The sequence below is a fragment of the Corylus avellana genome, chromosome ca2 (genome assembly GCF_901000735.1).
Source record: "Corylus avellana chromosome ca2, CavTom2PMs-1.0".
NCBI classification, from domain to species: Eukaryota; Viridiplantae; Streptophyta; class Magnoliopsida; order Fagales; family Betulaceae; genus Corylus; species Corylus avellana.
Window position 1 is genome coordinate 46,737,299 of NC_081542.1, and position 25,453 is coordinate 46,762,751.

At 33.1% G+C, this 25,453-nt stretch overlaps 1 protein-coding gene and 1 pseudogene across 1 annotated transcript; both read right to left on the bottom strand.

The window, feature by feature from the left end:
* Nucleotides 1–7,189: 7,189 nt before the first annotated feature.
* On the bottom strand, nucleotides 7,190–8,260 carry LOC132172865 (protein trichome birefringence-like 38). Its single transcript, XM_059584431.1, has one exon. It carries the CDS (start codon nucleotides 8,258–8,260, stop codon nucleotides 7,190–7,192), a length of 1,071 nt encoding a protein of 356 aa, XP_059440414.1.
* Nucleotides 8,261–10,412: 2,152 nt separating this feature from the next.
* On the bottom strand, nucleotides 10,413–13,625 carry LOC132171827 (cysteine-rich receptor-like protein kinase 44; annotated as a pseudogene).
* Nucleotides 13,626–25,453: the final 11,828 nt, after the last annotated feature.

Below are 25,453 nucleotides of genomic sequence, written 5' to 3' on the forward strand. Positions count from 1 at the left end.
TAAGATCGACAAGCCTACAACTCGTCTCCGCGCTCACAATCTTCTTCAACGTGATTCTCCTTTACCGGACCCTTCCGATAGACTTCTCAATCGTAGATTTATCAAATGAATAATTAAAACTCTAAGAGATTCACTTTAACGCTCACCACATATGATCTCTCTTAGCACAGCCTCCGACGAACTCTCTGGGGGTGAAAATTCGTACTTCTATCTTCTATAATGATTTATATATACCCCCGACAAAACCCTAGACTTAAACCACTTAAAATCACGTTTTTGGGCCTCAAACTTACGGGGTGTCCGGACATGTTAATGGGCTGTCCGGACACAGCTTTGCGGAGCAAAATTTGAGTTTCTGGAAATGAGGTCCGGACCCGGGGAAGGCATGTCCGGACATGGGTGAAACAGCATTCTGGAAATGCTGTCCAGTCTTGATCAACAGCCCCGATCGATGGACGTTTGTGGTCCGATTGAGCTGAAATTTTGCAGGGACGTTCATAACACATGAATCTACATTATGAACGGTGGAGATTGGATTCTGAGCATTCTATATCAGTGTTTGAGCTCATGAACAGTAGCCTATGCATTTTGGAACTGAATTAAGCCAACACAAGAACTAACATGAATGATTAGGAATCTCATTCCCAAAATTTTGCCTGTTACTTATGGAAGCATATGAATCTCATTCCCAAAATATATATATATTTTTAGAGAAAAAAAAAAAAAAAAGACCTTCGTTGCTGCAGCTGAATAGAAGAGAAGAAAAACTAAAACAGAGGAGACAAGATAAAACAGAGAAGAGAAGAATAGAAAAGAGGAGGGAGGAGAGAAAGAGAGAACGGAGAACCGAGAAAGAGAGAGAAACAGAGGAGAAAAAGAGAAGGAAAGAAGAGGAAGAAAAATAAATAAAGATGTGGGGCTGAACTACGAGAGGGAGAGAGAAAACCGGAAGTGCTATTGGGGGAAGAAGCTGAAGAAGAAGAAGAAGAAGAAGAAGAAGAAGAAGAAATTAATGGGTTGTCCGTCTGGGAGAGAAAGGGAGAGAGGGAGGTAGTAAAAGAGGCAGATAAGCTCTCTCCGGCAAGGTAAGATTTCTCAGAATATCCATTCAATTTGAAGCTTGAATTTGTATTGAGAAATAAAAATGGGTTGATTTTGAAGATAGATGGGTTTGATTTGTTGAGAGTTTTGGTTTAATTTTGAAAGTGGTTTGGGGGGGTCTAGCACAGAAGAAAGAATTAACCGTACGAGAATGAGAGGGAGAGAAAAAGAAAGAAAATGAGAAAAAGAAGAGAAATGAAGAGGGCTAGAAAACCGGGAAGGGTGCAAGAGCTGAGAAAGTTTTGAGAAAGAGATGGAAGCAAGAGAGAAGAGGAGCTAGAGAACAGAAAGACAAAAGTGTGAAAGAACAGAAATGGTCATGTACGGTGTGGAAGAGAGGAAGAAGGGAGATGTAGGAAAGATAATGAAAATTTGACTCTTAGGCAGTTTATTATTTAAAAAGCATGTATTTTGTTATTTTATGTATTGATATTTAATTATTTTGATTTTTTAGGAACAAGTCATGTAGTGATAATAGCTTAAAAGTGTCTATTTTCTCAATCAAAAAAAATTTTACCAAGCTTTATTTTATACAAATTCTTGCATTTTATATTTAATTGTGAAATAGTATTTAATTATTAAATGTGAGCTTAAAATAATATTACAATGCAAGTTAATGCCTTTTTAGAAAAATAAAAGAATAAAAAAAAAAAAGAAAAGAAGAGCAAGCCAAAAAGTGCAAGACACGTGAGAAAAGAGAGAAAAATTGCACAAGAAAACAAAATAAAAGAAAAGCCATGCTCGTGGGTACCATGCGTGATGTTCAACAAAAGAGAAAAATAAGAAGAACAAAAATCATTTAGCAAACGAGGCCCTTTTTCTCTCTTTTATCTATTGTTTTGATAATAACAATATTTTTCATTTAAATTATGTGTAACTAAATACTTTAGTTAAGTCTCAATTGAAGTCCTAGTCATGTTTTCTTAAGGATTTCGATTTTCCTTGTTACAAACAATTTTTGTGATGTTTAATCGATTACTTTAAGGTTTTATTTCATTCTTCATGCTTGATCACCATTTACATTTGTTGTATGGAGATTGTCATATAGGTAAATTTAGATGACCGAGTCTTATTCCTATACTAAGTGACGAAGGAACCAATTATGGGTTCTTGAGATTAATCAACATGAAAAACCAGAATAGATACCATGTTCAAGGTTTCGTGTATTTATCTATTTCCATTTTCCATTGTTCTATGATTTCTTGAAGTGCAACTTAGTAGATACCATGCTAATACTTTGAGAATGAAAAAAATTAGAGTAGATATACATGCCTAATTCATTGTTTAAGAAAATCAATAGCATAAGGAGTAGATACCATGCTCTTAGATTGACAAATAGTGAGCATCTAAATCTAGTTTGTAGCATTGTGCAAGTCATTTGCTTTAAAGAAGATAATTAGTGGTGAATATCGAACCCTTAACTTAATTTCTCATTATTTCAATTCTAGTTTCAAATCTGTTTTACGATTTTCTTTCACTAGTGCAATCTAGGTTGGTTATTCAAATATGTTATTTGTTTTGTTTCATTTAGATAGAAGCTTTAATTAATAATCTTTAAACACAATTAATCCAATCCTCGTGGGAATGATCTCGTATTTGCTATAGTACTATTTATTTGATCTTGTGCACTTGTGAGTTAAAACATACAATTAGAAGCTTATTATTTAGGCCTATATTTGTATTATACATAGCTTGAGGTAAGTAGAACTAATTGATCAAGGTTTTAGGAAAATAATACACCCAAATGCAAGATTTTTAAAATAAAAAGTTACTTTGAAATAAAATGTATTTGGGTGTATATACATGTACATATGTTCTATTATCATTGATTCTTAAAAGAAATGTGAAATTTTATAAATCGTGCAAATAGTGAGTCCAGCTATATTTTGATAAAAATTATGCATAGTGTGATTTTTGGTATACTGTTGACATCATGAGATTTATATGTGATATTTTATAAATGTGAATTGTATAGTTGATCTGGAAAGGCATTGATTGGCTTACCAGTATGATAGATGATATTTTTATGATGAAGTATAACACTAAGTTTCTTGAATTTGGCTGTCTCAGAGAGGTTTTACTTTTAGATTATTTTCTAAAATGTTTCATTTTTGTCATTAAAATATCTTGTGTCTGTTTGCTTTATTGCTTTACATATTTTTGTGAGTGAATTGTTTATTGCCTGTTATTTGTTAATTCCACATTAATTGGTATTTGGAGTTGGCATAACGTTTTTCAAGCTTAAATCTTGGCCGGTTAATCACCTTGAATGATGAGAGTTTATCCTTAACAAACTTTTCCACAAACACTTGGGGCCTGTTTGGATTGCATTTGATCAGCCTAAAAGTGCTTTTAATACTTAAAAAGTCCGTTTGAAGAAAAAAATACTCATTTGGTAAAAAAATTAGAAGCATTTTTAAGGGTAAAAAAAGCCTAAAAATGGCTAAAACACATTTTTTGCAAAAACTTAAACATAAAGCTTTTGCCTAAAGGCTCTTTTTGATTTAAAAGCTCTATTTCTCATATGCAATATCAAACAGGCTCTTAATAATTAAGATTGCGCATTTAGGGAGGGCAAATTGGCATCGTGGCTTCTCCTCTACCACTTCTGTCCTGATCAAGCCGCGTGTATTACTTCATCAGATTATTATTCAAACCACGAGAAACCCCGGTCCTCATGAGTCATTCTAGAAATATTTAAGCATGCAAAGGGGGTATTTTTTTTTTTTTTAATATTCAAATATGGAAACGGAAAAGAAAAAATTACAACATGAAAAATAGAATAAAAAAAGTGAACAATCCAAACACAAAATAACCATAAATAAGACAAATAAATGACTCAACTCATCAAGAGAACAAGAGCAGCTAGATGAGATGTCATTTCTTTTGTCATCTTCCAATAGACACACGCTTCACCTAATTCCCCGACCAGCTAATATATATTGCACTGATAAACTTTCATGAAAGAGTCACATAATTATTAAAACCTACAAATAATTCTTAAGGTAAAAGTAGAGAAGGTAATCAGAAAAGGTTTGAATGCTTCCATTCAACATTAGATTTTTGAAGATCATGGACTTTAGAGGCTAACTAGCTCACCCTTCTCAATAAAAAAGCCTATTATAATCTTAAAGGCCTAAACGTTTTCACTGAACACAAGGCATTAATGGTTTTCTCAAGATTACATTTGTCGTTCCTCTCTGCCATTTTCATGCTCACTGCTCAAACATTCGCGCAGCCATCCTTCCTTTAATCATTCCTGTTTAAACAACAGGAATGATAATTTATAATTATCATCCGTTCTATAACTCGACAGCAGCTTAATCTCTTTATTAGTTTATGTAAAGATCTTGCTACCATGATTTATAGTTATAATAAAAAGATCTTTACACAAAAATCTATAATCAAATTGATCCACTGGTTGGCCGATTCATGCTATATGTATACTAATATATATGTTCTTAAAGATATATAATATATAATATTTGGCCCATCTTACTAGTGCATTTGTACTTATCAGATGTTTCTTTCTAATCATTTATAGTTATGATTATATATTAGTTAGTGAATTAATTTTTCGTTTATCTGCGGAGAACTCAACTGATCTTTTCTCAATTTATGATGGTGGGTCGGATTAATTAGTTGAGACTAAACTAAGAAACTGCCGGAAGTATCTTATTCCAAACCAAACCTTAAATATGGCTTGGTCAATATCGTGTTATTCCTACTTTTTGTCATCTTTACAATTTAGATTTTTTGTTTTTGTTTTAAGGAGATCTGTTCAATCGGGCAGCTCCATGTAAGATTCTGTCTCGACTCCATTTGTCCGGACCGGTGCTCAGGCAGTCCGAGTGAATAGGACTTGGACATGTCCAAATACAAACAAATGGGGTTCGAACATACTCTCACATAACAAATGATGCAAACTTATCACACCATTTGGTGATTTATTTTTTTATTTTTTTATTTTTTTATTTTATATTATCATTAAAGAATCATAGACAAAACATTTCATTTAAAGATAGCTATATTGTTGCAAGTGGGTTAAAGCAACTACTAATTAACCTAGCCAATAGCCGTTTCATATTTTCAATTGAATTAGTAGTAATCTCACATTCATTATATAAGACTACTACGACCAAAACGGGCTGAAAATTTTCAATTGGATTAAAGGACAACGTGATCAAAGAGATTTTTTTTCTACAGAATCATGGACCAAAGAAGTTTAACATTTCAAAATTAATTGTAGCTTCAACGAAGCACTAGCACGGGTAGACCTCAATAATTGAAGCCTCAATTGCTAAGACTTGGCCAGATCAATAGCCTTTACATATTTCATTTGACTCTCTAATCAGTGTGCTTTGCTCCCATTGAGACGTTGTCTCTGAGTCAATGTTACTGTGTATAAAAAGTGCAGGCTGCGAGGGTACTGGAAGAGTGATGGAGTAGCTATTAAGATTGAGAACCACTAAATCCATGGTTGGTCTATCAGCTACATTTTCTTGAATACATAGTAACCCAATATGGATGCATCTCATAATTTCAATTTCTAAGCCTAGCCTTATTGTTGGATCCACAATATTTGTAGCGGTCCACTCTGTCCAGTTTTTCCACGCCTATAATATAATGCTTCTGATTGGCAAATTAAACACAGTATTAGACATAAAGTTCTATTATAAATATGATATTCCCTATGTGTTAATTTGTTGCCTCACATAAATAGGTAAAGGGAAATGTTTCCAAGTATGATTGTATTTACATAGCTTAGAAGATCCTCCACATTCTCTTCATTTCGGAAGCAATTGTTCTTCTGTCCACTCATTATTTCCAATTTTAATACACCAAAACTGAAGACATCAGACTTTGTAGAGAATTTTCCATACATTGCATACTCTTGAGTCATATATCCACTGCATGTCAACATCAATAATATTAGTTTAATTTGGATATGGTAATAGAGCTTTCCATGCATAGCTTCAAAATTGCCATTTTCCCTCTGTTTTTCGAAATGAGTTAAATAATGGGTAGAAAGTAAACATCAGCTCTTCCTTACTACGATACTTATTGGGTTCCAACAATTTTACTTGTATTTCCTTGAGTTTGATTCAATAAAAATAGTTTTGCCATGCCAAAATCTGAAATTTTCGGATTCATTTCTACATCTGAAAGAATGTTGCTAGCCTTAAGATCACAATGAATAATACGAAGTCGAGAATCTTCATGAAGGTAGAGAATCCCTCGAGCAATGCCTCTTATGATCTTGTAGTGCTTTCCCCAATCTAAATGTGGATCTATAAGTCCAAGAAACTATATGATTCAATGAAGTAAAATACAAGGAAGTGCACTCAAATAAGATATATTATGAATACAATATGCGATAAAAAAAAAATTAAAAATTAAAAAAAGAAAAAAGAAAAGGGCAACCATACCGAAAAGGAAGTGATCAAGGCTTGCATATATTTGGCATGAATTCATATATTAAAAGACTTTCGCCATTGAAGACTTGTTTTGTCAATTGTCATTGTGCATGCCTGTGAAACAAGGAGATCCTTCCACACGTATGCCCCACACACAATATTTTGATTGTACGTAGTAGTCATGAAAAGGCTATCTCTAGAGAAAGTAACCATGAATTTAAGAAAAAGGTTTTATTAGTGGCCAGGCTTCATGGCCGACCGGAATTTAGCTACTCGAAAACTTATGAGAAGCTTCTGTTAAATTACCATTTATTCAAAAAGTTTAACATGATAGGAAGATGTAAATTTAATTATTTAATCATAATAACTTTAATATTCTCTCTTACGTGTGGGTTCAAACTCACTTTTAATAGGTGGTGTCCAATACGTAGAATATTTAATTTAAATGGAGGATGATTTGTTATTTATTTTTTATTTTTTGGATTTGAAAAGAAGTTTCATATGTTCCATCCCAACTACTGCATTGTCATCTAGCCCTATGATTGTTTTCAATAACAATCAAATCAATGAATATGTTACAAATCAAGGAAATTTCCTATTTGAGAACTTTTGCTTTCATGGCTAATTAGCTCTTTCTTTGTGTTTGTGTATTCAAGAAATTCAATTAGCTATCAGAGCAGCAGATACAAAAGTTGATTCCAGGTGTCTGGAACCCCAGCAACACACCAATGAGTGTAGTCCATGCCCTTGAATCCATTGTAAGAGGAAGGATGTGCATCTTTTCTTAGTTGTGAGAGATTTGTTATATCAAGCAGATGAACAGGTTTCCTTAATCTGCTTAAGACATCTTTCACTACCAATGTTGCTTGTGGCAAACCACCTAGGAATGTTGACCCGCTTATTGGCTCTGTCTCCTTTGAGCAGTTTGTCACTTCTGGCTCGCCCCAATCAGCCCCATTGTAATGAGAAGGAGAAATTCCTTGAAAAATGACTCTAGTTTTTGTTGGATCCACATCTGCATCAACCCAGTTGGCCCAGGTTGTCAAACCTTTGCGAAAAGCAACCATCCTATCCATGTCCTTGACAACCTTATTCTCATCTTCAACATAGTCCCATGGTTGCTTAGGTCCTCTACGGTACCACCAAAGCCAAGTGTTGAAAACCAGAACATCCATCTCTTTCCACAGGGCGCCATTCTTCAGAGAATCAAGCTTTAGAACTCGACCAACTTGTTCTTCTTCGATGTCTACCAAGTAGTGAGAATTAAACAGAATAACTGAAACTCCATAGTCCAGGAAGGTGGTGGTAGAAATTGACACATTTATCTGCTCTATGACTTTGGAATCAGGCCCATCAGCATGAAGCAAGCATAGTAGAGATTGCCACTGGTTGAGAGTAACGGAGTCCCCAATAAACATGATCTTCTTCCCCCTAAGCCTCTGTAGAAAATCTTGACCATCAAATCTGGGCAAATCACATTCATTTGGCTGCCATCTATACTTGAGGTAGAGTTTATCAGGGCGGCCGTACTTTTGGCAGTCAAACTCCTTGCGGATGTGAGGGCATGTGAGAGAGTCATAGAGAGGGTAAGAATCATCCTTCACCCAAGTTCCTTCATACAAGTTGCAGTGACGTTTTCTCCACTTCACATTGCTTCTTCTATTCTTTGCTAAACAAAGAGGTGTGTAAATCACCAAGAAGGCAACAAGGATGGAACAACACCTCTGAGTTCCCACCCCCATCTTTGTTTCTGCAGAGGGAGTGAGGGTGCAGGGGAGAGAGCCAGAGATTAACACTTCCCCTCATGTGTGGGTTCAAACTCCCTTTTAATAGGTGAGGTTAAACATGTAGAATATTTAATTTAAATGAAGGGGAGCCTTTGGTTCTGATATGTTAAATTACCACTTATCCCAAAAGCTTAAGATAATAAAAATTGGTAAATTTAATCATTTAATCATAACTTTAACAGCTTGGCATCTATTACCTTGAAACTAATTAAAGAAGTCTCAATCACTTCATCTTCTACTTGAACACCTACACTTGTGTTGACTAAAATGGCTTTAGATCTAAACAACCATTCATATACATTTGGATTGTGAAAGACATTATAGAATCATAGTTCACATTGTTAGAAGGCTTCTTTATATATTTTCATGAAGATAATTCGTAAATTCGCAATTTTGATCATCATAATATGAAGGAAAAAATGCAATTAATTCTTATGGTTTACTTGATTTGTAATAAGTTATTTGTGGTAACCAAATGTACTTAGAGATCTATGAGGTATGCACAATATATATATATATATATATATATGTCATGCCGTCAAATTCCGTCAAAACGTGACAGTTTCTTTTGGTTCGAGCCAATAAAATCATGTCACATAACTTATAATAAAAATATATATATATAAACAAATAATATAAAAATGAAAAAAATTAGTATTGATGTGACATACTTCACAATGTGATTATTAGTACTGATATGCTTCATTAACGGATTCTGTCAACTTTTTTACCAACATGGCCCTTTTGTTTTTATTTTTTTATTCTTGCTTATCCTATAGAGTCTTGTTTAATCAAGTTTTAATTTAAACCTCGATGAGTTATTTGTCAAAACCTCAAACCACAAAGACTAATTTTACATTTTTTTCCCTAAAAAAAAAACTCAATAGCCAAATTAGCCTAGTAGACGGGAGAGCTAAATCGTCATAAATGGTTTTGCTACCAAAATTTGGATGACATGAGGGGTGTGGTTTGAAGCAAGGCTGCCAGTACGTTGATTGTAATCTGTAAGTTTTGCTACCAAACAAACAAATATGTTCACATTTATATCTCATGCACGCCATTTCAAACTCTTCATGAATAAATAGTTTATAGTATTATCTCACTAGATAATTAATTATTATTATTATTTTTTTACATGTCCGCATAAGAGGGAAATAGAAATTCAAACTAGTGACATTCGCTTCATTAGGCGTAGTCCCAACTAATTAAGCTACCTCTTAAGGACCACTAAATAATTAATACTAATCAACCCAATTAGGACGGAAATTAGTCCTTCCGGCCAGTCCCCACCTAAAGCTAAAGATGATAAAGTCAGCCGCATTGAAAAGAAAAAAGAAAAAAAGAAAAAAAGAAAAAAGAGAAAAGAAAAAAGAAAAAAGGAAAGCGTTATTTACCTGTCACGCGCGTTAACGACACATTCTTTCTCCCCTTTATATCCACCAACTAAACCTCCACTTTCCCTGCAACTTCTCCCTGAAAATCAGAGAAAAATTTCCTTTTCCAATAAAGAGAGAGAAAGAAAACGTTCAGATGCACGAGCATGAGGGGCAAGGTTGGTGGCCGGAGGTAGACCTGGAGTCAGCGTTGAAGGGAGGTGTGCAGTGAAATAGAGGGGCTGGATTTTGTTTGGATACAATATTAAATCATTAATTTGTAAGTTTAAAAATTTAAATAGATATAAAGAATTAATTTAATGATTTAATTAATGAAAAATACTAAAGGTACTAACTCTTTTATTAATATATGCGTACTAAATTGATATGTAGCTCATTCATTGATACTCGTTACATTTCTCTTAATTAATTATTTTGTTCTTCTCTAATGAATGAGCTATATATTAATTTATTAAGTCTCCGTTGATAAAAGATAGAGTTAGTCCTCCTAACATTTCTTTTAATTAGTATTCTAATACAACTACGTACTACTACCGAAACTGGCAGAAAAATGTTCCATTTGATAATAAAGGACAATATTATTATCAAAGAAACAGTTGTAGCTGCATACAAACAGGAACAACGAATTTAATATACTACATGGTACAGACTACAGAATCATGTCCCAAAGTAGTTTAACATTTCAAAATATACACTCTTACTTCTACAAAGCACTAGCGTGGGTAGAGCTAAGTAATATTTGAAGCCTCATTTACTGAGGCTTGAACTGAGTCGTCTTTAGATCTTTCATTTGACTCTAAAACCTGTGCGCTTTGCTCCCATTGAGATGTTGTTTCTGAGTCAATGTTACTGTGCATAAAAAATGCAGGTTCCGAGGGTACTACAAGAGTGATGGAGTAGCTATTAAGCATGAGAACCACTGAAGCCATGGTTGGTCTATTAGCTACATTTTCTTGAACACATAGTAACGCAATGTGAATGCATCTCATAATTTCAGCTGTCGAGCCTGACCTTATTGTTGGATCCACAATATTTGAAGCAGTCCCCTCTCTCCAATTTTTCCATGCCTGCAATATATGATTTAGATGAACAAACACAATATCAGACAAAAAGTTCTATTATAATTACGATAATTTCATGGTGTGAATTTATTGGTGCCACAGTTATAGGACAAGGTAAATGTTCCCAAGTATGATTGTACTTACATAGCTTAGAAGATCCTCTACATTCTCTCCATTTCGGAAGCAATTGTTCTTCTGTCCACTCAATATTTCCAACACTAAAACACCGAAACTAAATACATCAGACTTTACAGAGAATTGTCCATGCATAGCATACTCTGGAGCCATATATCCGCTGCATGTCAACATCAATAATATTAGTTTAATTTGGATAGGTAATAGAGCTTTCCATATTTATCTTCAAAATTGATAGTTTCCCTAGATTTTAAGAATGAGTTAAATCTTAGTTAGAACTTTGATGTTTCTTTGGTACAAAGTAAACCTCAACTCTTCCCAAATACAATGGAATACTTACTAGGTTCCAACAATTCTACTTGTATTTCCTTGAGTTTGATCCAATAAAAATAATCTTGCTATGCCAAAATCAGAAATTTTTGGGTTCATTTCTGCATTTAAAAGAATGTTGCTAGCTTTAAGATCATGATGAATAATATGAAGTCGAGAATCTTCATTAAGGTAAAGAATCCCTCTAACAATGCCTCCTATGATCTTGTAGCGCCTTTGCCAATCCAAATGTAAACGCTTAATTGGATCTGCAAATCCAAGCAAGTATATGATTCAATGAAGTAAGCTATGTGGAGGTGTATTCAACCAAACTATCTACCTAAAAGAGACGTGCAAACATACCGAAAAGGAAGTGATCAAGGCTTGTATTTGGCACAAACTCATATATTAATAGTCTTTCATTTCCTTCCAAGCAAAAGCCAAGGAGTCTAACTAGATTACGGTGTTGAAGTTTAGCCACTAATAAGACCTCATTTTTAAATTATAAATCTTCTTGTCCAGAATTCCTTGATAGTCTTTTTACAGCTATAACTTATCCCTCGGAGAGCCTATCCTGTTAACATATAATTAATAATGAAGTGCATGTAACCATAAGGGATTTGAAAATTAACATGTTTTCACATATATATGGATGGTACCCTTCTCCATAAGATTATATCAAATTACCTTATAAACAGCCCCAAATCCACCTTGGCCAAGCATATTTTCTTCAGAAAAGTTATTTGTTGCAACTCTAATAGTGCCAAAGTCAAATTGCAAGGATTCCACGCTTCTAATTTCATCATCAGCTTCACAAAAGAAAGTCAACAATCAAATGAATAAATTAGATTCATAATTATATATTAATGAGTAACACAATTTAAAATGTATGCACAAAAAAGCAACGGGTTTTTCAATACTAATGATCGAAATAATATATATATATATATATATATATATATATATATATATATATATAAAATTCCCAAATTATATCACGTTAACTGGAAAATTTGTAATTGTAATAGCCAATAACTTCTTCTGCGATAGGCACAAGGCGTAGCTGTTTGACTAGTAAATAAAAAAACCGAACTTTTACTTACTTTCAATTTTCACTCTTGGCTTCCTCCTTACTCTGAAGTATATGCAGATAGAGATGACTAGTACAACAAAAGCAACGATTGGCACAATTATATCACGTTTAAAGCTAATAAATGCTGAAAAATTTGCAATTGTAATAGCCTGTAACTTCTACTGCGGTAGTCACGAAGCGTAGCTGTTTGACTAACAAATAAAAAAAACCAAAGTACTTTTACTTACTTTCAATTTTCTCTCTTGGCTTCCTCCTTACTCTGAAGTATATGCAGATAGAGATGAGTAGTACAACAAATGCAACGATTGGCACAATTATAATGATGACAGTCCTGGATGTGTTGCTCTCGCTCCCTACAAAAACAATATATATATATATCTTCTCATTAGAAGATTTTGAGGGTTGACTTCGGAATTCGCATAAATAACTTTAAACAACATCTTATGAGCCCATAATATGTTATGTAATGTTCAAAGCATAATGGCTTTATATGGGTACGTACCTTTTGTTGTATTGGTGTTTGTTAATGGTGGAAGAGGAGATGCCGGTGGTGCTACTGGAGATGTTGGGGTTGATGCAGCCGTTGTCGAGTTATAGAACTGGAAGACCTCAAACCTGATATTGCAACTGGGTGTGACCACTCGCCCACCTTGCTTACTATCACAACAGACTGGAATATCTTGAAATGCCCCAACTAAGCAATTGTTGCAATCTTGCTCAGACAAATCAGGTGTGCACTGTACGAGTCCGTATAATGTTTTAAAATCTGGTGCGGTTCCATTTCCTGTTGCAAACTTACGAAGAGAACCACCTGCTGCAGCTTGACTTCTTAGGCTTTCCAACAAGCTCCTAAGATTATCGTTGAATTGATTCACGTAATTGGCCGATACGTTGTTCACGTTCCACATATAGAAACTTGGACTAGTTTCCACGACGCCAAAAATGGAGCGATTTGAGTAGCGTAACATACAGTAGTCGTACCATCCAATTGCCTCCTTCTGATTAGGACAGAGCTGCTTGAGAAGAGACGCAGCGTCATTGAGGCAACCACGGCAAACATCTGGGATAACATCTCCTCTACAAAGTCCAATTGCGTCTACTTCATCAGAGTTTTGGCCATAAGAAGAGTTGTAGAAGCCATAGTCTACTTCGGTGTTGGACGAGAGGGAGGGAAGAAGGTGATTGAGGTTTTCCTCATAAGTACTTTTAGCGGTGTAGTTTCCCTTGTCGTTTATACAGAAGTAATAAAGGAAGGCTGGCTGCGAGACTGCTTGAGCAGTGAATATGAAAATGGCTGAGAGGAAGAAAAGTAATCTAGAGGAAACCATTGCGCAGTGGGTAACATTAATATCAGAGGCTTTTTATTGAGAATGGTGAGGCGGTGACCGTTTGTGTAATTTTTTAAGCCTCTAAAGTCAATGATCTTGCAAAAATCTAATGTTGAATTCAAACATTCAACCTTTTCTAATTACCTGCTCTATTTTAGCTTCAAAAAATATTAGTAGGTTTTAAATATGTGAGTTCTATCTTAAAGCAGGTAAACCTAACAAATTATTTGTTTATCATTATCTCAATTTTTTTTTTATTATTAAATTTTTGAATTCATTAGGTCTCACATAACTTCAATAATAAATTCACTCATTCACTATAAAAAAATAATTAAGAAAATAATTTTTATTATTTATCATTATCTAAAAGAAGAAATTACCAACTTTAGATACTTAAAAATATTTCTATATTGACTGAGGACCAGGGTTTTTCATGCATGCTTTAAATAACGATCTGATTTCTCGTCATGCATGCACGCAGTTAATTTGATTGAGACAGAAGCGGTAGAGGACAAGCCACGATGCCCAAATTTAAGCCCTAAAGTCCATGGGTTACTGTCTTCGTGCGTGCATGCACCAAACATGCATTCTTAATTGTTTCTTTCAAATTCATTAAAATACCTACTACATATAGTAGAATATTCATGTATTTAAATATCAATTTAAAAATTATGTACCCAACAACCTTTAAGACTCCCTCAATGAAATCCCACCTAAGGATGAAGGTCTAGTTAAATAGGAGGAATGCTTTTTTGCATTCTACCAACCATCTCCCCACCGTCTCGTCTCTCTTTATGTATTTAAAAAAAAAAAAATCAAGATTCTAAAGTGAAGAGATGGTGGGGAGATGGTTTGTAGAATGCAGTGCATGAAGCATTCCTCGGTTAAATAGGCATCAACCCACGTGGCAAAATTTGTGTCATTAGACCCGGCCTTCCTTTCCCTTTGTGTGCTAGCTAGCTAGTCTGTGTTTTTTTATAATTGTGTATTAAATTATTAATGCTAATTCAATCCATTTCCAGATTTTCTATGCGTATGTATGCAGTATGCGAATATATTTAGTAATTTATACGAAATAGCACAAGAATACATGTAGCGTATATTTTGGTATCATCATTAATAATGAAGTATTTTCGTCACTAAAAGTGTTTAGTAGGATGAATTTAGATGGTCACTATCGTGGCTCAACAAATTTATTCTTTATTGTAGTTAAAAAAATAATAATAATTACATTTATTTATTTATTTGAGCAACTTATTTTTTATTTTTTATTTTTTTAAAGTTGCTCAAATAAGGCTCTCTATTTTAGCTATCTATTTTTACTATTCTATTTAAATATTATTTTTCAAAGAAAAATTATTCTTCTTTGAAAGAGAGAAAACGTTAGATTTTTTAAAAAAAAATAAAAAATAAATAAAAATTTATACATTAATTTGTTGAGTTAACGGAGCTCAATCACCAAATATTTCTCCAATTTGCTAAGCTAGATGCAGTTCATTTTGATTCTATTTTAGAATTGTGACTAGCCAAATAACCCAAAAATTATTTTGACTAGCTGGTTGAGAATATGTTCTCTATATTATTAATTGGTCATTATTATTAATTAGCAACAACTTGTTCCGAAGATTAACAGTACGTACAGTACTATTAGCGAGGAGGAGTTGAAATTTTCTCACTCAAAGAGTTGGATTATTGGCGATCGATGAAGAGTTTGTTCCTAAAAGTGTTATTAGTTTTCTTATAAACGAATGGGTTAATTATTATTTTCTCTATTGAACAGTATAATGCATATTACTGAACAAAATAATAAATTTGTGTATTATTAAAATAAATTGGTAAGACTTGTGGTTGTCAAGATGCTGAAATAAATGGATCAGGATCTCCTATAATTTCTTTAAAATTGTAAAATTTTAAATTACGTAATTTATGCTTTTTTAGGCATCAAAACACTTAGAAAATGCTACATTAAAAAGGTGACATTTTATCGAGAGAACAAAATAAAAAAAAATTCTATAAACAGTCTATAAAAATTTCTATAAACATAGTCCATAGAAATTTCCTTCAAATTAGTCTGGAGGAAATATCTTCCAACCCATTAAAAATAGTGTCAAGTATTTATAAACATTTAAAACGGATATTAAATTCTTAATGTCATTAATAACACTTTACTAACTTAAATGTTTATAGACACTTAACACTATTTTAAATGAGTTGGAAGATATTTTCTCTTTTTTAATTGTATTTAAAATGATACATATAAAGGTACACTCAGATTAGGAAGAAGCTCAGTGTGGCGGAAAGAAGAAAAATGGATATTTTGTTACTCCCAATATATATTAATTAATGAAGAAAATGAGGTAGGCAATTTATTCAATTTCTACACAATAATAATTTGTTAAATCTTTATGGGAAAAATATAAACCCCCCAAACTACTAGCCGTTTTCGATTTAGTCACCTGATGTTCCAAAAGTCATAAAGTAGCCCCCTAAACTACCAAACTGTCGCATTTTGGCCACTCCGTTAGTCAACACCGTCAGTCTGGACGGAAACTACAAAACGACGTCGTTTGGCTACGGTTAAGTTACAAAAATGTCCTTCTATATATATATATATTTTAAGGGGGAGCAAAACGGCGCTGTTTTGCTTCCAAATGGGTTTAAGCAAAATGGCACCGTTTTGCTTAGGGTTAATAGAACCCATTTGGCCTTCTCAATCAGTCCCACGCAGACATCTCCCCCCCTCCCCCTCACGCACGCCGTGGCCGATTCGCTTCTCCACGCCCACAGCTCCGGTGATCCAGCCCCTCACGCCGAGCGTCCGTCGTCACGCCGTCGTCCTGCAAAACCCAGAAATCATTCCATCCAAACAGCCCAATCGGATCTTGCCGTTGTCACGCCGTGGTCTTGCAAAACCAAAAACCCAACAGGTCATGCCGTTCGTCCCCCTCAACTCCGATCGTCCCCTCGTCCCCTCGTCACGCCGTCGTCCTGCAAAACCGAAGAAGCCACAAATCTTTTCCTCCAAACAGCCCAATCGGTCACTGAAGGTAACCCATTGAGTTGTTCCTATTTTTTTTTTTGGGTTTGTGGAGAATGATTTTGGGCGTTTTGCAGATGTATTGATGGTCTGATTTAGTGTGAAGAAAGATTGACTTTATAGTGTGAAGATTTCGGCCAACAACTCGTCAACAATGGAGAAGATTGGAAGTGAGCTCGTTGACGATGATGCGAGTGGCTGTGTACTGTCTATGGAAAGTTCACCGGCGAAGTCTACCTCTGCGTGTACGAAATGCCTGTGCGGAATTGAATCACCAGTGATGACTTCTCGCACGCAGAAAAATTTTGGTAGAAGATTTATTGAATGCGGTAAATACAAGGTGCGAATTTAGGGATTTAAAAATTAGGGGTTTTCGATTTCTTGCTTTCTTCGTTTCTCCGTTTGTTTGAATTTTGTACATTGATTGTTGGTTTGTATTTGTGGGAATTTTGTACAGTGATTGTCGGTTTGAATTTTGTACAGTGGGATTGTTGGTTTGAATTTTGTTTCTCCGTTTGTTTAAATAGTATTTGGAGGAATTAAGCATTGAAGTCAATTCAAAAATGTTGAATGAATTGACTTCATAATTCTGATTGTTGTTGTGAAGACGTTTAACTTTTAAACTCCATTTTATTTTGCTCCCCAAAATCTCAAAATCAAGTCCAGCCGAACCCATTTAATCATAGCAGTACGTAGAGCTATCAAAACAAATAGTAGCCCCAGTCAAATATTTACATATAAAAATGAAAGGTGAGTAAATAAAAAATGACTGGGAAGTTTCGTTGCCATTATTAAAAATGGAGTTTAAAAGTTAAACATCTTGACAACAAAATAATAAATTATTAACTTACCCAAGACTGCAGAATTATGAAGGCAACAACAATCAAAATTGCTGAACGAGAATGTTCAACAAATTGACGATAATGCTTAATTCCTCCAAATGCTCAATTATTGCTATTGCCTGTGCTCAATAAATGCTATTTACTTTTGGAAATGGAGTGCTAAAATAGTTCATGCAGAACTCCATTGTTTGAGGAGACATTAATTTTTTTTTTTTTTTTGTAAGGATCATCATTCATTAATCAAGTAAAAAAAATATATATCTTACCAAATTGGTTTGTGGTCATCAATCCTACGTCATAATTTCACATCCTAAATGTTATTAGTTGAGGTGACATGTTCCATGTTTTTTAGTTATGTGGCCGTGAGGAGAAAAAAGAATAGAATATCCACAATTGTATGAGTGGCACTCATCAAATGTGAACCTATTGGAATATTTATTTGGGTGAGAATTTATATTGAACTTATTTATATATTTAAATTAAGTAATATAAACTATGAAGAACCCATTGTTTGTATATTTACATGAAGTAATATAAACTATGAAGAACCCATTATCTGTATATTTAAATGAAGTAATATAAACTATAAACTTTAAACTATTTAAAAAGATAAATTATTAGTAGATGACTTTGAAGAACCCGTTGTTTTTCAGTTAGCACTAAATTATATTACACTATGTTTGTGAATTGGTTAGTAATTCTCATTTACCAAATATGCAGAGTGAAGGTGATCGTGGTTGTGATTATTTTATGTGGGTTGACAAAGAAGCTATGCTCCCTGTGTCACAGTTCAATGCCCAAATAGCTGATCAGAAAAAAGGTTTTGAAACTGAACTGGCAAAGTTGACGTTGCAGATTGCCGCTAAAAAGTGCAAAAACAGTAGCATCGAAAAGTTAATAAATCACATCTCAAATTCAACAGCAATTTTAAAAGTCACATCACGATGACTCTAAAAAAAGTTATATCATTACTCACTTATTAGAGTAATTTCCACGAGATTTCTTCGGCTCAAAATAAATCTTTGAGTACTGATTGGGAGCACGCGTCGTACGCCCATGCACGACAGTGCAAAATTTTTTTTTTTTTAAATAAAAAAAATCTTTTTGCAGGCGGGGTGCCTGTTTATCTTTACCCTAAATCTTTATCCTTCTTAAATTACACTTTAAAATCGCAATCTAGTACTGGTACATGCAAGTGCCGTGCACTTTACTATTTCTCCATTGACGAAGGAATAGTACGGCAACTGCCATAATCAATGGACAACAACTTTCTTCAGTGGTTCACGCGTTTCCTACTGATTAATGCGGTCAAGGGGGATGGCATGCATGTAAGAAAGGGACAACGAACCTATCCATTTTAAATTTTGACCATAATTTTGTACTTTTGGTTTTTGCTAGAGGTATTTATATGTGGTGTTGTTATATAGTTTGAATTATATGAAGACATAAATAAAAAATTGTATAATTCAAATCAAACTTGATTAATTTATTTAAACAGTAATTCCTCTCAAATTTGGCATGAACCATTTAAATACGGCATAACTTATTTCTTTTCTTTCTTATTATTATGTTTTTTTTTTTCATTATTATCATTATTTATATTTTTCGCTATTCTTTTCTAAGACATTTTTGTAAAAGATTTTCGAAATTAAAGTGTAATTTGTAGCCATTGAAAAGAAGCGTGACAATTGGATGATGAATAGTTAAATGGGAAGCTAAAGAAATCTTCTTAAGCTCAAATATTCAAATGACAATAATATGGGTTAGCAGTCAAGAAAAAATTGTTAAATGGTGCACTAAAAATAAACTAAAATTATATGAGACTACTACAATCAAAACGGGGAGAAAAATTTTCAATTGGATTAAAGGGAGAATGTGATCATTTTTTTCTCGACTACCAAACAGTTCTTGCTACATACAAACATAAAAAAGAACTAAAAAAGCTACTATGATACATAATCATGGATCATAGTAGTTTAACATTACAAAGTATACATTCTTAATTGTAGCTTTTACAAAGCAGTATTAGCGCGGGTAGAGCTCAGTAATTGAAACCTCATTTACTGAGGCTTGGACGGAGTTTTCTTTAGATCTTTCATTTGACTCTGTAACCCAAGTGCTTTGCTCCCATCGGGATGCTGCCTCTGAGTCAACGCTACTATGGGAAAAAAAAAATGCAAGTTGTGAGGGTACTGGAAGAGGGATGGAGTAGTTATTAAGCATGAGAACCACTTAAGCAATGGTTGGTCTGTCAACTACATTTTCTTGAACACATGGTAATTAACCCAATGTGGATGCATTTCATAATTTCAGTTGTCGAGTCTACCCTTATTGTTGGATCCACAATATTTGAACCAGTCCCCTTTCTCCAGTTTTTCCATGTTTACATGCAGTATATCATTTAGATGGGCAAACACAATATTAGACAAAAAGTTCTATTACATAAGTATTATAATTCCTATGTGATAATTTACTGGTGTCAAAGTTATATGACAAGGGAATTGCATTCATGTATTATTGTACTTACATAGCTTAGAAGATCCTCCATATTCTCCCCATTTCGGAAGCAATTGTTCTTTTGTCCACTCACCATTTCCAACACTAATACACCTAAACTAAAGACATCAGACTTTATAGAGAATTTTCCTTCCATTGCATATTCTGGAGCCATATATCTGCTGCATGTCAACATCAATAATATTAGTTTAATTTGGATATAATCACAGTGCTTTCCATACTTCTCTTTAAAATTGTTAGTTTCCCTTGATTTTAGGAACAAGTAAAAAATTGTTGTTAGAACTTTGATGTTGTTTCTTTTGTACAAAGCAAACATTAGCTCTCCCCAAATAAAAAAGAATAATTACTAGGTTCCAACAATTCTACTTTATTTCCTTGAGTTTGATCCAATAACAACAATCTTGCCATGCCAAAATCAGAATTTTCGGATTCATTTTTGCATCTAAAAGAATATTGCTAGCCTTAAGATCACGATGAATAATACGAAGTCGAAAATCTTCATGAAGGTAAAGAATCCCTCTAACAATGCCTCATATCTTGTAGCACATTTCTCAATCAAAATGTAAACGTTTAATTGAATCTGCAAATCCGAGCAAGTATATGATCCAATGAAGTAAAATATGTGGAGGTGTATTCAACCTAGAAGTTTTTCTGAATACAATATCAAATAAAAAGAAAAGTTCAAACATACCAAAAAGGAAGTGATCAAGGCTTGTATTCGGTACAAACTCATATATTAGTAGTCTTTCACTTCCTTCCCAGCAGAAGCCAAGTAGCATCACTAGATTACGATGTTGAAGTTTAGCCACTAATACGACCACATTTTTAAATTCTAAATCTCCTTGTCCAGAATTCTTAGAAAGTCTTTTTACAGCTATAACTTGTCCATCTAAGAACTTACCCTATTAACATATAATGATGAATTACATGTAGACATAAGGGATTTGAAATTATCATGACAGATATATGCATGGTAACCTTCTCCATTCCATATAAACAGCACTAAATCCTCCTTGGCCGATCTTATTTTCTTGAGAAAAGTTATCCGTTGCAACTCTAATGGTGCCAAAGTCATATTGCAAGGATTCTATGCCTCGAATTTCATCAACAACTTTGCATAGGAACAAGTCAACATTCAGATGAATAGATTTGGTTCGTAATTATTTGAGAGTAAGACAATTTAAAATACGTGCATGCAACAACATCGGGATTTTTAATACTAATGTTTGAAATAAAGGTTTTTTTTTTTTTTTTCAAATACCAATTATGGACACATGCATGTAGTATTGCTTATTAATGTAAAAATTTTCACTATGTTACCGGAAGTCAGTCTAGCTAAAACAAGGCTTGTACAAGCAATTACAATTAGTGATTATTGGTTCTAACTACTAACCACAACTACTTAAGGCGGTTATTGAATTATAATAACCGCAACCGTTCCACAGTTAGCGGTTATTAAAACTAATTACCAGGAGTTGACAACTGCTTTTTATATACGAGCTTTTGGGCATTCTTTATGCCTCTTTTTTGAATTTATTTTAAATAACTTTTTTTTTTTAAAATAATAAAGTTGTGCATAATATATATATATATATATATATATATATATATATATACGATTAATAGTTTTATTATAACCACCTACAAATGCAGTTATGCAGTAGCGATTATAAACGGTTAGCAATTATTGGGCGGTTATTAGCACATTTAAGGAATTAAATATTCACCTCAAATGTTTTCTTTTTCTTTGTTTATTGTTTTTTTTTTCCCCCTCTGATTAAGTGATGGCAATAATATAATAAAGAAAAGAATGAAAAATAATTTTTAAAAGTAAGCAAAAAAATATCACCTAGCTAACCTAGATAGAGTAGAAGTCTATTTGTATTCAACATGATTCTTCTATAAATAGGAGTATGTTATATTGTAAATATTACTCAGAGAAATAAGAGTTTAATGCAACCTTAGGGCTTGATCTCGTGGATATAGGTCAATCTCTGTGTCACTATCTTATTATTTTTGCATTATGAATTCTTTCATGATAACGTCAGGTCATGTGGTATTAGAGCACGAAAACCTCAGGAATTTAAGAGGATAAGTTGAAGAAATTCGTGGGCCTAACTTATCTCATAAAACCGGTTCTATAAGAGAGAATTGATCACTCCTTATAAACATGTCCAAGATATTGTCCACAAGCAATGTAGGATTATTCCTCAACACCCTCCTTCACATGCCCAAGATATTGTCCACAAGTAATGTAGGATTATTCCTCAACACCCTCATTTAAGTGCAGGCTAGTATTTTTCCTGGTCTTTATTACGGGGTAAGAAGTGTGGGCCTCAAGTGTGGCCTCATTTGTCCTGTGGTAGGCTCACGTGGTTCGATTTATGACCTAAGCTAGATCAAGCCCTAAGGCTACTCTTATTTCTCTAAGTAATATTTACAATATAAAATGCTCCTATTTATAGGAGAATCATGTTGAATACAAATAGACTTCTACTCTATCCAGGTTAGTTAGGTAATAATCTTTAACTATTCACCTGTGACTCAGTGATAGTCTTCAAGTGTGACTCAGTGATATTCTTCAACTGTAAGTCAGTAATAGTCTTATACTGTGACTATTATTTTTGAACTCCACAATATAACATTAATGAATTGAAAAACATACTAGGTTAACATATAATTCAGTATTTCATGTAAAGTTTATCAATTTATTTTATTAACACGCTAATTTATTATTTTGTTCATGAGCATTATGCATTATTTTGATCCCCTCTAACTATTATTTTATTTGCAATGTTTTCCTAAAATTTTCATTTTTACAATGTCTACCCCCAATCTACCATTTGAGTTGTATATACCTTAAGAAAAAGTTCAGATTTTTTTTTTTTTGCTTTTCTGTTTGTTTCTATTTTTTTTTCTTTATTTTTCCGGTTAAACGGAAAAATACGTACTTAAATATTAAACTTTTTGCTTTGACAAATAATTGAAAAATTAATTAACCGACTCTTTGCTTTGTTTTGCCAAAAAAAAGGGACAGGTAATCCAAAAAAGAAGAAGAAGAAGAAGAAAGAACAACGGAATTAATTATTGCATCAAGAATCAACACAACGTGCTTGAAAAAAAAATCAACATTATGTTTCCCATACGAGAAAAAAAAAAAAAAAAAAAATCAACATCATGAACATGACTTAGTAATAGCAAGTTTTGTATAGTTTTTTTTATTTTTTTTGGTATAGTTTGTCAATATTGTAGGTGTCGCAGACTCGCATGTGCGGAGGCCTAACACCCCCACATGCTAATTGCAAAGTATTTTAAGTCTATTTGTAACCTCGCTGGAGTTCTTTGGGCTTTTCTATTAGGTAGATACTTTTATCACTCATAAATACAACGTGGAAATTTGCGTCCGATTGTTGTGACGGCTAATGTCCGCTAGTCAATTATCACCGCTGAAAGGTCAAAATTACTTCTCTAAAAAAAAAAAAAAAAAAAAAGAAAAAAAGTCAAAACTACTCCCATTGACTAAGTTATATTTTACTCCTCCCAAAATATTGATACCCCATATGTATTATCACTGTTACATTAAACACTTTTTTAAAAAAAAAATATTTTTAAAGTTATTAATAAATAAATTAAAATATATATAAGAAATAATCATTTGAAAAAAAAAGAGAGCTAATATGAAAGGGAAACCCATTTTTGATGGTTTTAGTTTTTTTTTTTTCTTAATTTTTTCAAATGGTAATTTTTTTTAATAAATTTAACCATTTAACGTGTGCATGGAGGGCTCACATCCGACTTAATAAAATAATATTTTAGTTATTTTGTTCAGCTATATGGTTAAAAACACTTTACATTCGGCTTAACAAAGTAACCAAACATTTATTGAGTAGCTACGGTGCCTAATAAAAATGCCTGAATATTTTCTAAAAAAAAAAAAAAGATGGACAAGTCACCAGAGACATGTAAAAAACATGAAAGCAAACATTTTTCTATATTTTATGGGACATTGCAACTGTGTTATATTTTAGGATTGAAAATTAAAATTTATAAAAGAAAAAATCTCCTTTATTTTTGCCCCAAAAAAGGATAAAATTGTATAGTATTTATTAATATTAATAATTTAATTATCTTCCAAATGCTCGAACAGGTAGAGTCTAACCATATATAGAATTGGCAATAGCAGCCATTAGAGACTCTTGTTTTGTCAACTTGCATGCGTGTGAAACAGGGAGACCCCTTCCTCCTGTAGTGGCCGGGACATCATTGACCATGGGATTGCATGCTTTGTATTTTTGAATTATGCATGCGTTCCTTTTTATTTTAGAGATATGATGGAAATCCGGTCAAATATATTTTGACTCGTCTAATTTGTATTCTGCATGGATAAAACAATTTGGACGGGGGGCAGCCAAATCAGCTTGTCCTCAACCACTTCGGTCTCCATCTCATATTACTATTCAAAGCATGAAAATAAGACTTTAGAAATGTTTGTGAGAGAATATTTGAATTCCGGCGAGAATGAGTTTAGATATGTGTTTCCTTTGCTTCTCTCGCCGTTTTGAGTGTGAGTTTTCGGGATGATCGAGTCATTTGTTTGACTAATTTTTCTTCTCTTTTTTTTTTTTTTTTTAAAAAATTATTTCTGCATTATTTTAATTTGTTTTAAATCTATTGTTAAGGAGCTCACCCTATTTTTATTTTTAGGATCATCCACTCCTTTCCTTCGGATTTGGAGCGATAAAAGATCCTACCCTGTAATCATTTTTTTTAGGGTAAAGTCTACATACTCCCTTAAACTATCACCCAATTGACATTGTCCCCCCCCAAACTTTCAATTGCGACAATGTACCCTCCAAACTACCAAAATATTATCAATATCCCCCCCAAAGCTAGCAAAAAGATCAAAAATGCTCCTATATATTTATCAATATGACAAAAATACCCCTAAAATTCAAAAAAAAAATTTAAACGAAAATTTTAATTTTTTTAAAAAAATTATTTTAATTTTTAAACGATTTTTTTTTTAAACCAAAATTTTTATTAAAAAACAAACGAAAATTTTTCAATTTTTATCAAAAAAAAAAACCGATTTTTTTTTTTTTCTAATAAATGATTTTTTTTTTTTTTTTTTTAGGTTTTTCCAAAAATTTTAGTATTTTTTTAAAAAAATTTTACTAAGGGTAGTTTCGTCAATGAGGAGGACATTGACAATTTTTTGTTAGTTTTTGGGGTACATTGTCGCAATTTAAAGTTTGAGGGGGACATTGACAATTGGGTGGTAGTTTGAGAGAGTATGTAGACTTTACCCTAAAAAAAATGATTACAGGGTAGGATCTTTTATCACTCCAAATCCGAAGGAAAGGAGTGGATGATCCTAAAAATAAAAATAGGGTGAGCTCCCTAACAATAGATTTAAAACAAATTAAAATAAT

Coding starts and splice junctions, on each gene's coding strand:
- LOC132172865 (XM_059584431.1), bottom strand. CDS start 8,260: ATGGGGGTGGGAACTCAGAGGTGTTGTTCCATCCTTGTTGCCTTCTTG.